Source organism: Protomyctophum parallelum (assembly GCF_964188405.1).
Source record: "Protomyctophum parallelum genome assembly, chromosome: 13".
Classification (NCBI taxonomy): Eukaryota; Metazoa; Chordata; class Actinopteri; order Myctophiformes; family Myctophidae; genus Protomyctophum; species Protomyctophum parallelum.
In genome coordinates, this window is record NC_139708.1 from 19420056 (window position 1) to 19438292 (window position 18237).

The 18237-nt window shown below is 46.8% G+C and overlaps 2 protein-coding genes across 2 annotated transcripts in view; one reads left to right on the forward strand and one right to left on the reverse strand.

The window, feature by feature from the left end:
- The window catches only part of syt17 (synaptotagmin XVII), a 31619-nt gene extending 14084 nt beyond the window's left edge, over positions 1-17535 (reverse strand). The window contains exons 1-5 of the mRNA XM_083779692.1: positions 17513-17535; positions 10966-10983; positions 7288-7436; positions 4948-5099; positions 3979-4225 (exon numbers count right to left, since the gene is read on the reverse strand). Of these exons, the coding sequence (XP_083635818.1) occupies positions 3979-4225; positions 4948-5099; positions 7288-7436; positions 10966-10983; positions 17513-17527 (581 nt within the window). The 5' untranslated portion in view covers positions 17528-17535. The remainder of the gene's footprint in view (positions 1-3978; positions 4226-4947; positions 5100-7287; positions 7437-10965; positions 10984-17512) is intronic.
- Positions 806-2428, forward strand: LOC310869554 (putative E3 ubiquitin-protein ligase DTX2; the record flags this gene model as incomplete). The annotated part of the gene is made up of 1 exon (XM_083780368.1): positions 806-2428. One exon carries the CDS (start codon positions 806-808, stop codon positions 2426-2428), a length of 1623 nt encoding a protein of 540 aa, XP_083636494.1.
- Positions 17536-18237: the final 702 nt, after the last annotated feature.

The following is an 18237-nucleotide window of genomic DNA, read 5'->3' on the forward strand; positions in this document are numbered from 1 at the left end:
CCATTTTTGTCAACAAAATCAATCAAATAGATTTAGTCGACTAAAATCTTATGATATTTAGTCGACTAAAACTAGACTAAAACTAAAACATTTCAGATGATTAAAATAAGACTGTCAACATTAACAGTAAGTGAGAGATTGAAATCAACAGTTTACAGCAGGATGGGGTTCCCAAAATATTGATCCCCCCCAAAAAATCATTGGATGGATAAATGAGAAGTCATTGGTGCCCATGATGACTAGCCTGGCTACTAAGACAGACCGAATCTTGCTTGCCCAACAGTGTTGTGTGATATTAGTTTGGCTACATGATGACGTCATTGGCTAAACTATTTCAGAGCCAAGCTGTGTAAGTAAGTGAATGATAGACCTTGCACAAATATGGAGATATACATCATAGGTGACACCAGTCATAGATGACACAGCCATAGACGGACACCATGCAGTCAGTGGCGTGCACAGACATTTTGAAGGGCAGGTATCAAGTGAAAGAGGGTCACCTTTTTCGACACAAGGGAGGGACTGCCTTAAGAGTGTGTGAAATCTATATATTCCGGGGCATAAATAATATATTAGCAGCTTTTAACCCAGAATTGGTGACATGCACCTGTTATTGATGACACCAGTCATTGGTGTCATCTATGACGAGTAAAGAAGTTAAAACTCACTCAAGAGATCCTGATAACTCATTCAGAATGTAAAGTTGTGCAAGCTTAGCATCTCTTCATCTCGTTGTTCCGCTTTATAACAAGAAAGAGCTGTTGTGAGATAAAGCCAGTTAATGTTAGCTTAAAGCTGTGAAAACATGTCGTGGTATTTTCCTGGCTCTTCCAGGCCCTTCGGGGTGAGTGGTGGTGTGTCGTGGAGCAGCGGCCTCTCCGTGTCCACGGCTACGGTCACTTCCCGCTCCGCGGGGTCAGTGGCGGTGGGAGGCGCGCCGTCTCAGCCCATGGTGGTGGTGTGGGAGTGGCAGGATGACCAGGGCTTGTGGCGCCCTTACAGCGGTGCGGTGAGCGGCTACATCGAGCTACATTTGTCTCCTGCAGGCAGCTGTGCGGGGGTCTGTCTGGGACTGTCGGACCCCGGCCTGTCTGCTTATCAAATCGACATCCCCAGCCTCAAACAGTTCCGAAAGGACACGGGGAAGGCGCGATCGGTGCGTCGGTCACTGTTTGCCCAGTCCTCTTGCCTGGCCAGTGGCGTCTACTGGGAATGGGTCAACGATAAAGGCGCATGGACGTCATACGAGACGCACATTTCAATGCTCTTGGAGCAGAGCTACCAGGCCTGGCAGGGCACAGCAGACCTGAGTCCACACGGATGTGATTACACAGTTGACCTTACGTCCATGACTCAAGTCAACGCGTCCACCGGCTTCAGAAAGCAAGTGCGGCGGCAGTCAAGCGCACCCTACCCGCTAACATCCTCTACTGGATCCTCGGCCATCCCCTCAGGCCCTGCCAGCTCCTCCTACCGGCAGTTTCAGAGTCACAGCAGCACGGTCCGCGCGCCTAGCCACCTTCAACACGCATTCTCATTTTCGTCCGGCCAAGTGAGCTTCCCCAGCTTCCAGGGGGCAGGAAGGCCTCTGTCTATGGGGAGCGTGTCCTGGGGTTGTCCTTGGCCTAGTCAACGTTCTGGACCTCAGCCGATGAGCTCCACAAGTGGTCGGAGTGGCCAGCAGAAGGCCCCGGCGGCCCGGAGACCAGAGGCGGTGATCCGGCGCTACATGGAGGAAGTGTATGAGGTCCCGGACGAGGACTGCATCATCTGCATGGACCACCTGTCGCGTCCGTCCGGCTACGAGACGGCGTCGTCGTCACCGGACAGAGCCCAGAGCGTCCTCCCGGACTCAGTGGGCAGGTTCACAAAGTGTGGCCACGCCCTGCACGTCCTCTGCATCCTGGCCATGTACAACAACGGAACCAAGGACGGCAGCCTGCAGTGTCCGACGTGCAAGGCCATCTACGGAGAGAAGACCGGCACCCAACCCGAAGGAAACATGGACATTCTCAGCTCCTCCGAGTCGCTCCCCGGCCATCCCGGCGCCGGCACCGTCCAGATCGTCTACAGCATACGGCCCGGCATACAGGGTCCAGAGCACCCCAGCCCGGGGCGGCCGTACTCCTGCAGGGCTTTCCCTCGCGTCTGCTTCCTCCCGGACAACGAGAAGGGCAGGAAGGTCCTGGAGCTGCTGAAGGTGGCGTGGGCGCGCCGTCTCATCTTCACCGTGGGCACGTCCAGCACCACCGGCGAGCCCGACACGGTGGTGTGGAACGAGATCCACCACAAGACCGAGATGATGTCCAACATGTCGGGCCACGGCTACCCCGACCCCAGCTATTTGGACAACGTCCTCTTGGAGCTGGCCTCTCAGGGCGTGACGGAGGACTGCCTCAAGCAGCCGGGCTCCAGAGAAACAAGATAGTGTTCCTTCTATTATTAGGACAATATACCGCCACAGAATAAATAATGCAGGCAAAAGAAAATAAAAAGATACACATGAAGTCATACCGTTATTGAATTTAGCGGACTTCTCTACGAAGAGGCTATGCAAGAAAATGTATCTTGCATATATGTACTAAGTTATCACACCAGTAAAACTGGAGAAGATTAGACACTCCTTGAATGGTTCTTCCGATACGTTTGGGAGGATATGGGGTCCATTCTTTCAATTCATTCAGAATTTGAATCCGTCTCTGCTTGGGGATGAGTGAGGTCTGCTGGACTTTTGTTTTAAAAGTAGCTTATACTGTGATTGGATTGTATGGATTGTATTGTATTGGATTATGGATGTATCATGTACCTATGTTTTTTTTTATATATATATATAGGATGTTGTGTACTGTTGTTTTGTCTGTTTTTGTCTGCCTTTTATATTTCAACTTTTACTGATCTTGTATTTAAGGTTTGTTTGTCTTGTTTTCTGTTGTCCTTTTTCTTTGGGGTGAAAATTCAATGTGTTTACTCTTTTATGTCATACTTACATATTTAAGAGAAGCTGTTAATGTTAATTATTATTTTTCAAACTCAAATGCTTCTATGAAAAAAACCAATAAACAAAGATATCACACCAGTGTATTTAAATACATGAAGAGGGTTTTATACGTATTTGAGTCAGATCAGCCGAGTTGTAGTACTAGGGCCTAATAATTTGTGAACAAGAGAATGAATGACATGAGCAAAAAATGATGGTTATCAATTCCAAACGGCTTCCTGAATGTGTTTCCTGAGAAACACCAACACCAGATCATCCTCCGAGTCTGAACCAGACATTCTGAATAATGGAGGACATCCTGACGGCATATTGTCTCAATCCATTTCTATTGATTATGTTTATGATTGATTGAATAATGGAGAAGCACGTTAATTTACATAAAATCTACATCATTATTAATTATATTATACTGTATATTTTTGGAGGGGCGCTAGACCCTCCTAGCTTTCTGTGTCTGTGTGTACCACGGAATTGAGGATAAAAAGTGAGGACAGAAAAGTGAGGACGCCAATTGTGATTGGCCGGGATGTGATAATGTATGATCATAAGAGTGCCCCTCACTTCACACGAGTGTGATTCTCTCCCATAATTGACTACATTGATTGGTCTGATTAACCTCTTAAGCCCTATTCCATCTATTTTCGCTATAGTTGTGATGCGACACATTGTGTTGCTTTTAGTCATATTATGTATGTGTACTGTACAGTATATAGAGCTTAAGAGAGTTGAATATGTCTCCCCCTCTTAATTTTATCACATTTTTGAGGGGGCTAGCAAGTCAAGTCAATGGACTTTTAATGTTTGTTTAGGGCACTAAACGTGACGTCATGTGGCGGCCAAGTATATGGACTTTTAATGTTGGTTTAGGGCAGTTAAACAAACATTGACGTCATGTGACGTCATGTGGGTGTGTGAGGCGCCTGCGCTCACTTCACACAAACTGTGATTTTATTTTCTGGTGTCGGAGCTGCGGATCTCACTGCGTGCTGAAGTGGAGCATGCCCAGTTGGTATCGGAGAAGGATCTCGTCGTCCGTCAGAGAGTCGACGTCGTCCGCGGACGAGTCCAGGGAGTAGAGGCGAGGCTCCAGCTTCCGGAAGTAGTCGTCAGGAGGGTGCTGGGGCCTCCGCAGTGGCTGGATCACCTCCTTCCTGCTGGGGCCCATGGCCCAGAACTCGATGGACTTCACATCCACCAGGGGTGAACTGGGCCGACGGCTATCCAGAGCTGAGCAGGAAGAGCAGAGGGGAAAGAGAGGGAGGATAAAGGCATTAGAAAAAACCATTGAATGGGAGTTTATCTTCAGCTCGACTTGACGGCAATTTCAATCACTTGTGGGATTTACTTAAAAGACTTAACGCTATCTACGAGCATGTCGACCGTACACTAGTCTGCGGTAGTGTATCCCACACGTTGGGGGTTAGGGGACCCATCTTTATGGGTCGCAAGCAAATATCAAATATCAAATTCATATTTTTATTTTGTACATTTCATTTCTCAGGGAAAATGTGTTAAATTCCAGAAATCTTCAGCACATTAACAGGGCTTAACTCGGAATTTAATTTGGTACTTTTTTTGGACCCTGACCTGTAAAGGTTCTATTGGGTTCCATTTGAGTTAAACTAACACAGTGTAGATTGATAAGGTCCCCGGTCGGATCCGGCATGTAGCTAAAACTCACAGGAGAGCTGTGGACCCAGTGTTTAGAAACTGTGAGCCATAGCTAAACTCACAGGAGAGCTGTCGGAACCAGCGTTTAGAAACTGTGAGCCATAGCTAAACTCACAGGAGAGCTGTCGGAACCAGCGTTTAGAAACTGTGAGCCATAGCTAAACTCACAGGAGAGCTGTTGGAACCAGCGTTTAGAAACTGTGAGCCATAGCTAAACTCACAGGAGAGCTGTCGGAACCAGCGTTTAGAAACTGTGAGCCATAGCTATCTAAACTCACAGGAGAGCTGTCGGACCATGCTGAGAGTGGAGCGAGAGGACGTCTCAGAGCTGGAGCGCCTCCGCATGAGAGAGCTGTCCGGAGCCATCGCTGCTGCATCTCCAGAGGCCACCTCGGAGTCCACATCCTTCTCCGTGTTACACTCATTCACCCTGGCACGAAGAGAGACAGAGGAAGGGAAAGAGCGAGTTCTATAGGTCAGATCACCGTTAGTAATAGTATTAACATGTTAAGGCTGCAGGCGGAAATCCTGATCATCAACAAATTAATCTACATTTTGTTCATAGGACATACTTAACCCCCCGTAGATTGTGTGCTATGCGGATTTTAAATAATCACAACTGCACTTTCTGCACGTCAAACGCCATAGGTACATTCTTTCATATGGTGTGGGAGTGTCCGAGTGTCCTCACATTTTGGAATTTGGTTGCTACTAACCTTTCGACTATTCTACAAGTTAACATCACACCCTCCCCATCTCTATTCTTATTAAATTATGTATCCCAGTTGCCATTAAATCTCTCTCTCTCTCTCTCTCTCTCTCTCTCTCTCTCTCTCTCTCTCTCTCTCTCTCTCTCTCTATCTCTCTCTCTCTCTCTCTCTCTCTCTCTCTCTCTCTCTCTCTCTCTCTCTCTCTCTCTCTCTCTCTCTCTCTCTCTCTCTCTCTCTCTCTCTCTCTCTCTCTCTCTCTCTCTCTCTCTCTCTCTCTCTCTCTCTCTCTCTCTCTCTCTCTCTCTCTCTCTCTCTCTCTCTCTCTCTCTCTCTCTCTCTCTCTCTCTCTCTCTCTCTCTCTCTCTCTCTCTCTCTCTCTCTCTCTCTCTCTCTCTCATTGTTTTGAGTCTTCTCTAGTTAATTCTGCGCAGGCTTCTGCACTGGATGCCTAATACCCAGCCATCCCTCAGGGATCATCAAAGGCCCTCGGTGTCCATGGCGACAGCCAGTGGGGCAGATAGTTGTCATGACGACGGTCCAATCTAAAGCACATGGCTGGAGGATGTATGCGCGTGCGTGCTTGGCTCGAGGGTTGACTAAGGCCCTGTGAATTGGTTTAAGTGATGCAAAACTGTCACACACACACACACACACACATTGATTAGACATTATAACATTGATTAAAAGGATCCATTGCCAATAAGAGAAGATCAGCATCAGTCAGTCTATTCCTAGTTTTAATATTCCTAACATTTTGGAATGAAATGTGAGTGAACACATCATGATTGATTTTCCATTAATGTTATGGTTTTCAGTTCAACTGCATAAAGGAAACAACACAGAGGTTCAGTTCAACGGAGGCTGAGGCTTATAAAGTAAATACAGAAATATAGCTCATGCCTCAAATAATTTTATAACACCCCATAAACGACATCTGTGTGTGTGTGCGTGCGTGCCCACCCACGCACACACGTGTGCATGTGTGCGTGTGCCTGTATGCGTGCGTGTGTTTGTATTTGGGTGGGTTGGTATGAGTGCTTCCTGACTAACATTGCTAGGAAAACGTGTGTATGTTAACGACCAACTCCATATTCCAGTCAGTCATAGTTCCCTTTACTGCCTCATGATGACATCACACCCTGTCTCCAAGTCTCTAGCTTAATTACCAGAGTCCATTTTAAATTGTTTAATATGGGTCAAAATAATGGTGGAGCATCTACTTACTTATATCTAGGGGGGGGGTGGCGATGGGGATTTTCCCTTTTTTTTCCAGCGCTAGCATTTATTGAAAAATTAGGATCTAATTTACGCCAGCATTTTTTTCGGTCGAGCTCTTATTTTGAAAAGCCACATAAGTTCCAGTCTACCGGAAGTAGCTTATCCTCTCAACGGAGCCGAGACAGGCCTGGTTTACAATGTGAATCCAAACCGGGGCACTGGAACGCTCCACATCATCGGCTCTGTGCCGTCAAAGAAACACTGTTTTGACCCAAATGCCATCTGGGACAAGGAATAGGAGATCCGACGACGATCTATGATTTACGATCCAGTGCTGTGCTAACAACATAGCTAGCTAACCAGCTAACGTAAGTAGCATTATGGCTCGATTGATCTAATGCACTATAAAAGCACAATTGCCATTAATCAACGGCAATGGTGTTAAGCGTTAGTATCAAAATTAGGCTTCAATTGGCATTAATCAACGGCAATGGTGCTGAAATTATTAATGTTAACAAAGTCCACGATCACAACACCAGACCAGAGGGACCACGTTCAACCCAGATTCGGCTCAAACAGTCCCTAGACTCTTTCAAAACCGCTCTCAAAGAGCACTTATAGGGGCGACTGCAATTCGAAACTGGCCCCTGTAAAAGTATAACATTTTAATATCAATCAATCAAGACTTACATCCAGGCAGGGGTCTGTGCAGGGAAGGGTCCAAGGATCTCCACCTCTTCGTCCGTCTTGGTGCAGCAGACACACTCCCAGCACCACAGCAGACAGGAGCGACACGAGCAGCGACACCGCAGACAGTCTGCCAGCCGGGCCAGAACGCCCTGCGTGTGCGTGTGTGTGTGAGTGAGTGAGTGAGTGAGTGAGTGAGTGAGTGAGTGAGCGAGCGAGAGAGAGAGAGAGAGAGAGAAAAATAATATTACATTTCTTCCAGTCTTACAATTGTCTCTAAGTGAATTCATAAAAAGGAAGCCTGATAGAGGGATCAGCACTATAAACCGCTTTTGGTAAAAACATCCTTTCAGTTCAAGGCTGTTCAATCTGGAATGACCTACCCCTGACAATAACAGATTGTCTGTCATCTAAAGAAAATGGTTACTCGACAACCAAACCTGTGACCATGTATAGTCTAATAGTCTAGTGTACTTGACAGCCTATATTACTTGAATCCTGTATTATTTGAAAGCAATACTGCTACTGTAATAATTGTCTCTGAACGAGGGCACATTATATCTGGATCTCATGTGATCAAGATTCAGTTAGACTTTTCATATTCCATTCGGATTGTCTATGATTGACTTCCACAGTTTGCGGGCCTTGGGTAAGCAAGGCTCCATGGAGCACACTAGTAGCCAAGTTAAGTCATTAAAATGTCTTCATTTAGTAATGAATTCGTTCGCAAACATGAGCACCGGCGCATTCCGGTGCTCGCTGTCTCTTGTGGGTGCTCGAGCCCCCGGTCACCCATGGGATATGGGACTAATGGCTCACTGGTTAGGCGTCCCCACTGGGAGGACGGAGGAGCCTCCACTGGGAGGACGGAGGAGCCTCCACTGGGAGGACGGAGGAGACTCCACTGGGAGGACGGAGGCGTCCCCACTGGGAGGACGGAGGAGACTCCACTGGGAGGACGGAGGAGCCTCCACTGGGAGGACGGAGGAGCCTCCACTGGGAGGACGGAGGCGTCCCCACTGGGAGGACGGAGGCGTCCCCACTGGGAGGACGGAGGCGTCCCCACTGGGAGGACGGAGGCGTCCCCACTGGGAGGACGGAGGAGACTCCACTGGGAGGACGGAGGAGCCTCCACTGGGAGGACGGAGGAGCCTCCACTGGGAGGACGGAGGAGCCTCCACTGGGAGGACGGAGGCGTCCCCACTGGGAGGACGGAGGCGTCCCCACTGGGAGGACGGAGGAGCCTCCACTGGGAGGACGGAGGCGTCCCCACTGGGAGGACGGAGGCGTCCCCACTGGGAGGACGGAGGCGTCCCCACTGGGAGGACGGAGGCGTCCCCACTGGGAGGACGGAGGAGCCTCAACTGGGAGGACGGAGGAGCCCCCACTGGGAGGATGGATGCTGGTGAAATGTAATCATGTGCAAAATCGAACAAAGAAAGTCAGAAAGTCGGCATTTATGCAATTGTATTTGTACGGTGTATAGCTTATAGCTACATTACGGTCCAACCATAATAAAAGTTAAAGCCATCCATCGTCTCACTCGAGCACTCGAGCACTGCAGAGACAGCCTACGTGAGCAGAGCTCCCTGTCTATCGATCAGTCACAAATGTAATCATCCCTTATGATCCCCTAATTGAGCCCGGCCAGGCTGCATACATGTATGCACGGCCAATAATAATTCAAAGGGGTCTCCTTCCCCTCGCCTTTAATTAATTTGGCCCTTAATTGATCAAAACTGGAGTGGAAATAAGAAAGGAAGATGTTCACATCTGCCAGCCCCCCTATATCCCTGCTCTTATTGTTTTGGAAGAAAAAAGCTAAGGGTTAAGACGTCGAGAGATGAATGGCAGCAGGAAGGCGTGGCTGGCCGGATGCAGATGCAGAACGCACTCACATCACATTACCTACAGTATGTACGTACGTACATGTGGCTCTTAGCCCGTCCGTCCACCATCACCGTCTGTTTGTCCTCCATTTTGAAGAAGCAGAAGATCTGCTTCAAAATCTGACTCCATGATTGAATCAAGGTGCAGTCGGTGGCTATAATCTGTCTGGCATCAGGGCATTCATTACATGCAAGCAGTTCCTTGTCAGGACTGAATTCCCAACAGACCATTTCCAGGTGCCATTAAATCTCGCTAATACCTAAGCTTTGCTAGCAACAGCAGTGCTATTGGCTATTCAGTTCTCAGTGACAAACAGCCTGAAAACAAGCTGGACAAAAAAATAATGTTTTTTCTTTCTTTCATGTGAATCTACAGTGAGTCAGTGATGCATGGAACAATTGATACACCATTAATGGAGAGATCCTCCAAGACGTGGAGAGATGGAGATGGAGAAAATTGTCAGTGATGTTACGTTACCCATGTTTTAAATGGAGAGTTTGTAATTCTGCCCTATAGGAGAAGGTGCAAAGAATTGAAGTGGAAGTACATCAGGTTTAAAAAATGTTGATCGAGGCTCTGAAACAGCAGTGACTGTAAAGAGGTTAGATTATTCACACTGTGTGTGCACTGTGTGATGTTATGTCTCCCTCTGCTATGTATTTTGTTTGTCATTAAAGGGATTGTGACATTAAAAAAAAGGTTTTCGAATTGTTCTTGTTTTTTTTAGGTTTTCTAATCTCAATTGCACCCAAAAAACATGAACTTTTAACATTCAGTAGATTTTCTGTGATCTGGGGTTTTCTGGCTTAAACAGGTGCTCTGATTTGCCGGCAGTAAGTGACATCACTTACTGCAAATCCCATATATGTCAATGGGATTTTCCAGCAGATGTCACTGTTTCACTGTGTTGCCTGTTTTCATTGTAGCTCAAAAGGCCCAAAAAACCCCAAAGAAAACTTCAGACCACAGAAAATCCACTGAATGTTCAAAGTTCAGGTTTTTTGGGTGTAATTGAGGTCATAAAACCTAAAATAAAAAATAAAAATAAAAATAAATGAAAATGAATGTCATAAAACCTTTAATGTTGTGTGTAGCTCCAGCAGGGGTGAAAGCCCAAGACAAATCTCCCTTGTGGACAATAAAGTTTACCGTGACCTTGAGATCATAGTAGTGGGACAAAACTGAGGGAGGATCGTGCGTGACAAACATTTGAGTTTATCTATAAGAAATAAATTCACCCAAGTTGTGTCGCACACTAATACTACTGAACCTCATGAAACAGCGGTGTAAAAGTGCAACATTTAGTGGATGAACGTTATTCTTTGAAGCCCGATTTCCTCTGCCATGGCCTAACAGCTAACACCACTCCATTCCACACCGCCGTTTCCACTCCCAAGGAATTGGGCTTGTCAAAGTGGTATGAAATGAGAGTCTAGTAAATAGTAGTGACCCTTTTAGAGTTACAGGTTGTAGAGTAGAGAGAGAGAGAGAGAGAGAGAGAGAGAGACAGTAATTGATCTCCGTGGAGGAAATGTTTTGCACAAGATAACAAATCAAATCATCAAACCCTAAAAACAGATCAAACCGCTAAATCAATTTTGCCAGTTTACTCTTGCGCAAAAATAGTATTGTGTAGTAGGGCAAAACGTAATCAATATAAATAAATACATGGTAATGAAAGAAAAATGCATGTACTCAATGGAATGTCCTAGAAGCATAGTAATAGAGCATGTGATTACATGATTTGCGCACATTGATGTGATGTAACAGTAAAAGATATTCAGACTGTACCTCATTGATCGGTTCCAACTGTCCTTTTTCACAGGCCGGGCGGAGCAGATGATCCCGGGGGTGGTGGGGTTTGTGGGAGGAAGGAGACAGCAGAGAGGAGAGAATATAGTTTAGCATTTCAGCTCAATTGGTGAATGAAGTACGGTGGTTTTATCAACTGGCTTAAACCCATTTTGACTATGTTTCTATGTCAGTCGATCGTTCTTCGATTTTTCAGAAATAGCAGACCTACAAGCTCGTAGCGTGCCACTCGGTGGCACGCTATGAGTTTGTAGATCTGCTATTTTTAAATAGCTAAAGCATAACATAGTCATACAGTAATGCTAACACTAAAAGGGGTTCCCGCCCCAAAATGGGTTAACTCTCTTATGAGTCGTGACACCACTTACCACACTGTGCTGGGCAATTAAATGAAAACATATAGAAACCAACATTTAGAATCAATAAATCAACAGCCAACGTATTCTTGCTGTGTTCTCGAGGCCTTATTTTTTGACTTATTTTATTTTTTGCAGAGCACCACTGTTGCTATACAACTCCATCCTAGGGGATTCACTCCCCTTTATGCATTGACTTAACCCGAATTCCAAAGCCCCAAATCTGGGACCACTCGCTCACTAAAGCATTGCGGTGTATACGGTGACATCACATAGCGTCAGTGTCCAAACGTAAATCGTTGCGGTTTGCTGATTAGTAGAGTTCAACCAATAGCGGCATTTAGGCCACGTATTTAAAGACCTTCATGTGAATGGGAATGCGCCTGCCTATATTTGTCAGTAGCAATGCTTCCCAAATACGTGCCTGGCAGACCTCTTAGATCCTCGAGCGCTGGTCTCTTAGAGATTCCAGAGTCTACGCCAAAGAATATGGAGAAGCAGCCTTTAGTTACTATATGCCTGGCCCCTGTGATCTATGGTTCTCTAAGACGCACCTTTTTAGCATTGCCTTTACTTAGATTAGATTGTTGCATATGTCTTTTCCTGTTTTATTTGTTCTTTTGTCAAATTATACTATTTTATACTATTATTACCATTATTCATGCCTTATTATATTGTATTTGTTTTTGTATTTTGATTCCTTTCTTTTCTTCCTGTGAAGCACGTTGAACTGCACTTGTCTGAATTGTGCCGAGTGAGGCGAGTAGGGCCGAGATTTTGGATATTGTAATTTGGCTCCATGCCCTGTGTGTGAGCCACTATGTGTGGCCTCATCCTGTACTAGGGTCTGGCTCCATGCCCTGTGTGTGAGCCACTATGTGTGGCCTCATACTGTACTAGGGTCTGGCTCTATGCCCTGTGTGTGAGCCACTATGTGTGGCCTCATCCTGTACTAGGGTCTGGCTCCATGCCCTGTGTGTGAGCCACTATGTGTGGCCTCATACTGTACTAGGGTCTGGCTCCATGCCCTGTGTGTGAGCCACTATGTGTGGCCTCATACTGTACTAGGGTCTGGCTCTATGCCCTGTGTGTGAGCCACTATGTGTGGCCTCATACTGTACTAGGGTCTGGCTCTATGCCCTGTGTGTGAGCCACTATGTGTGGCCTCATACTGTACTAGGGTCTGGCTCCATGCCCTGTGTGTGAGCCACTATGTGTGGCCTCATACTGTACTAGGGTCTGGCTCCATGCCCTGTGTGTGAGCCACTATGTGTGGCCTCATCCTGTACTAGGGTCTGGCTCTATGCCCTGTGTGTGAGCCACTATGTGTGGCCTCATACTGTACTAGGGTCTGGCTCTATGCCCTGTGTGTGAGCCACTATGTGTGGCCTCATCCTGTACTAGGGTCTGGCTCCATGCCCTGTGTGTGAGCCACTATGTGTGGCCTCATACTGTACTAGGGTCTGGCTCCATGCCCTGTGTGTGAGCCACTATGTGTGGCCTCATACTGTACTAGGGTCTGGCTCCATGCCCTGTGTGTGAGCCACTATGTGTGGCCTCATACTGTACTAGGGTCTGGCTCTATGCCCTGTGTGTGAGCCACTATGTGTGGCCTCATACTGTACTAGGGTCTGGCTCTATGCCCTGTGTGTGAGCCACTATGTGTGGCCTCATACTGTACTAGGGTCTGGCTCCATGCCCTGTGTGTGAGCCACTATGTGTGGCCTCATACTGTACTAGGGTCTGGCTCCATGCCCTGTGTGTGAGCCACTATGTGTGGCCTCATCCTGTACTAGGGTCTGGCTCCATGCCCTGTGTGTGAGCCACTATGTGTGGCCTCATACTGTACTAGGGTCTGGCTCTATGCCCTGTGTGTGAGCCACTATGTGTGGCCTCATCCTGTACTAGGGTCTGGCTCCATGCCCTGTGTGTGAGCCACTATGTGTGGCCTCATACTGTACTAGGGTCTGGCTCCATGCCCTGTGTGTGAGCCACTATGTGTGGCCTCATACTGTACTAGGGTCTGGCTCTATGCCCTGTGTGTGAGCCACTATGTGTGGCCTCATACTGTACTAGGGTCTGGCTCTATGCCCTGTGTGTGAGCCACTATGTGTGGCCTCATACTGTACTAGGGTCTGGCTCCATGCCCTGTGTGTGAGCCACTATGTGTGGCCTCATACTGTACTAGGGTCTGGCTCCATGCCCTGTGTGTGAGCCACTATGTGTGGCCTCATCCTGTACTAGGGTCTGGCTCTATGCCCTGTGTGTGAGCCACTATGTGTGGCCTCATACTGTACTAGGGTCTGGCTTCATGCCCTGTGTGTGAGCCACTATGTGTGGCCTCATACTGTACTAGGGTCTGGCTTCATGCCCTGTGTGTGAGCCACTATGTGTGGCCTCATACTGTACTAGGGTCGTTGGCCTATAGAGCCCCAAGATCACTGACAATACTAACAACAAATCACAAATGGTGGTGTATTCATTGGATGCATGTGGCATGACATGTATACCAACTCCCAAGCCCTTAAGAGGCGGTTTCATTACTGTATGGTGGACTTTTCCTACCATATTCAATAAAGATTGTATTGGCAGCAGCAACAGGATATGACGCACACGCACGCACACACACACACACACACACACACACACACACACACACACACACACACACACACACACACACACACACACACACACACACACACACACACACACACACACACACACACACACACACACACACACACACACACACACACACACACAGTGGATGTCTGTATGCTTTCGTTTTGTAGCGTGCTGTTGACTTCCGTTCTGTCGTTTAACCTCTGTGCTGGTCAATGTCTTTACAATGTTTGATCATGGACATTATATTATATGGGTTAGAATTGGATGCACATTATTGCTAGATTGGCCTAATGCATGAACTGATTAGTTGCATCAGGGCCGTTAATCTGTGGCAGCCAAATAACAGCAATTAGCCACATGAACCCTAGCGTTCCTATTCTGGGCAAGTCATAATAAGCGATTATTGTGTGAAATATTGGGTGAAAATAGCCTATGTACAAGCTCACAACATGTCATAATGCGACACATTACAAGCTTGAAACTCCGCTATTCTCAGCCAAGAGATTTGCTAGATTAGAGCAGTTTTCCAAACCTTTTCTGAATCAGGGCCCACATGAATTAAACAATCTTGAATTCAACAAAGTGCTCGTGGCCCACACATCAGACCACTTAATGTGGCAGCCAATTAATGCATTGTCACTTGCAATACCATTGCGGCCTGTGGGCCGTGTTCATGGTTGTGAATTGCTGGTATAGAGGGAAAAGGACACACACACACACACACACACACACACACACACACACACACACACACACACACACACACACACACACACACACACACACACACACACACACACACACACACACACACACACACACACACACACACACACACACACACACACACACACACACACACACACACGAGTATAGACCCCTGGGAGACTCCGGTACATGAGAAAAAGAGTTTGCACATCAACAATGGGTTTTCTCCGTGGAAAATCCAGTATACAAAAAAGTAGGAATTAAAGAAATCCCAAAAAGGCACATCGACATTTTCAAATCAGAGGACATATAGAAACCTCGCTCTGACCACCTGTCCCTCCTGGAGAATGAGAGCAGGTTTGGTTGTCCAAGGACGGGCCTGCCCATTGGTCTGGTTGTCCAAGGACGGGCCTGCCCATTGGTCCACCAGCCCATTGTTCTGAAACCCCAATAGTCCAAAGAATGTTAAGGTAATGTGAGATCAGGCTTAATAATAATGTGTGCTGTCGGACCAACGGTGCAACTGGATAAAAAGCCACCGATTATTTGAGATCATTGCAATTATTTTGCATAATTGCGACAATCATTTGTGTGACTAATAGTCATGTGAAATGTCATAATCGCGACAGACCTACGGCCGGACTAATGGCGGGTACAGCACAAACATTCCGCTACTTTCCCGTGTTATAGCGCCCGTTGTCGAGGTGCTTAAATTGTGTGCCTGACAGACTCATCCAATTAAAATGGCAAAACACGGTTCATTTTCAGCTAAATATTGTCTATTTGGCCATGTCTGGAGCCTAATTCAGTCAAATATACACTGTGCGATAGCAGGTGTGCACATGTTCTGTCCTCTCCCAGCATGCATCTGTCCTTCTCTTCACATTTTAACTACTCATACTGTAGGACGGGTGCTTCCCTAAATAACACATGACAAAATCATTTGCTTGTCAATCAACAACAAATGAAGCAGAAAGAAGGCTGATGTATTTCTGTTTCAAAGAATCAATTCGCTCCATCTATCCATCTCTCTCTCTCTCGCTCTCCCCTCTGAAACCCAGCCCTATTGTTGTCTTTGTAATTAGCTGTCACTGTATCCATGGTAACAGCAACAGGCGTAGTGCCCTCCCCCCCCCCCCCCCCCCCCCTCTTCCCCACCCCCCCTCTCTCTCGATCCATTCCCCAGAAGAGATGACGCACCACAGGTCAGAGAGAGAGAGGGAGGTGGGGGGGGGGGGGGGGGTGACAGAGGAAATGGATAAACAACGGTAAGAGAGGGAGAGTGCATGAGATGAGACAGAGAGAGGGGGATGGAGATGGAGATAGAGATGAAAGAGAAGAGTAGACAGGGACGAGAGAGACAGGCAGACAGACAGGCAGGCAGGCAGGCAGGCAGGCAGACAGACAGACAGACAGACAGACAGACAGACAGACAGACAGACAGACAGACAGACAGACAGACAGACAGACAGACAGACAGACAGACAGACAGACAGACAGACAGACAGACAGACAGACAGACAGACAGACAGACAGACAGACAGACAGACAGACAAAGTGTACACATCACCAATGTGTAACTACAACTACTACAAGGACCACACACGCACTTGATTCTGTCTCTGGTAGTACTTAAATAACACATTATATACTACAGCACCTACACAGTAAACAGTAAAACTCTTAGGTGTTAAGCTGTTATAGTGGAACCAAATGGACCAGTGGGGGCTATCTATTACTTTGTAAATCATTGTATTTCTTTGTGAGGACATGAAATGATTGACTGAGAACAAAATATCTGTGTTTTATGCATGTCTGTTTTTTTCAAGCTTTTTGGAACGAATGCTTTCATGCATCATTTTCTGTAATGTCCAAAATCTACGTATTATGATATCAATAATCATTTATCGATAGCAATATAAAGAGGGCAATCCAGATAATTACCACCAATTAGTATAATTCAGTAAAATAATGATTCTGCTATGTTTAGATTTGTTACGACAACTTGTTGCATCTGAATCTCCCGTTATTCAGAAGAAACACTTTAGCCCTATTTTCCACTTCATATATACTGTACAATGTTGTCGCACGACGAAAATAGCAGGTCATGCATTTATTTCTAAATGTTTTTGAGACATTTTGAGACAAGATTTGGAGTCATTTTTTGAAAACGTTCACCCGCCCCAAAAGTCACACCAGGTTGAATCGTGCCGTCGCTCACCAGTGCACGTAACATAAGAGTGTTATGTTCATAATCTCTGTCAATAACAGAGATCAGAGCTGTCAATGACAGACAGCATATAGGTAATCGTCAGGTTACACGCGATACACACACGTCACGTCAAAACACGAAGCGCAACAGGTGTTTGACACAGATGTGTGTGGATGGGAAAACTCGTTACAATTTGTGTTAATCTCTCATCCTCAACTTTTCTCTTGGGAGAGAGATGCACTTCCCTGTCATGACAAACAGCACTGTCTGGGGGAAGGAGAGGGGGGACATGACAGGTGTGTGTGTGCAAGTGGGGGAGAAGGGACGGAAATGGGAGAGGTTCAGAGAGAGTGGAGTGAAGTGTTAACATTTTTGCTGGGCATCAGCAAGAGAGTCTGCAAGAAGAATGACAGAGAGAGAGAGAGAGAGAGAGAGGGAGAGAGAGAGAGAAGATTACTGTGTTAATTGTAGTGTAGTTTGCAGCCAGAGAAAGTATGGGCTTGAATCGTATGTGGCACTTGTGTGTGTGTGTGTGTGTGTGTGTGTGTGTGTGTGTGTGTGTGTGTGTGTGTGTGTGTGTGTGTGTGCATGCGTGCGTGCGCTCACTGTGCAGTGATCCTACCTGTGTGTATGCCATCTTGCCAACTCTCTCCTCAGTCACTGGTCTGTTCCTTGTCACCCGTTCGCTCCCCCATCATCCTCCAGCGCTTCCGTTTCACTCCGGGGGGAAAAAATGTTGATGGGAGAGAAAAAAATAATAACTATAGTGAATAGCACAGACAGAAAGGAGACTGAATCAGTGAGGAAAGAAACACCTAAGGTTTAATTAATAGAACCTGTCTCTCCTCAGCTCATCCCTTCATCTTTCCCCCAGCCCCCCAACAAAAAACCAAAAAAAAACCTCAATCATAACACGATAAAGAAACACACAGGGACCCTCTCTCCCTCTCACTCGCCCCCCTCTCACTCACCCTCTCGCTCTCTCTCTCTGTCACTCTCTCTCCCTCTTTCTCTCTCTCTCTCTCTGACTCCCTATTTCTGTCTCCCTTCCCAGTCACAGTTCCACTCCCTCTTTCTGACATCAACCCCACCCACTTTCTCTCTCTCTCTCTCTCTCTCTGCCCATGACTCATCCACGCTTGCACGAGTGCTGATGGATATCAAATCACATTTTGCTGTGTGTGTGTGTGTGTGTGTGTTTGTGTGTGTGTGTGTGTGTGTGTGCGTGTGTGTGTGTGTTCTCTCAAGGCCACCGTGCAGTGACACACACCTGTCTACACTTTCCACTGTCTCTCTGGTGGTGGTGGTGGTGGTTGACACAGACACAGCGAGAATGAGACGAGAGGT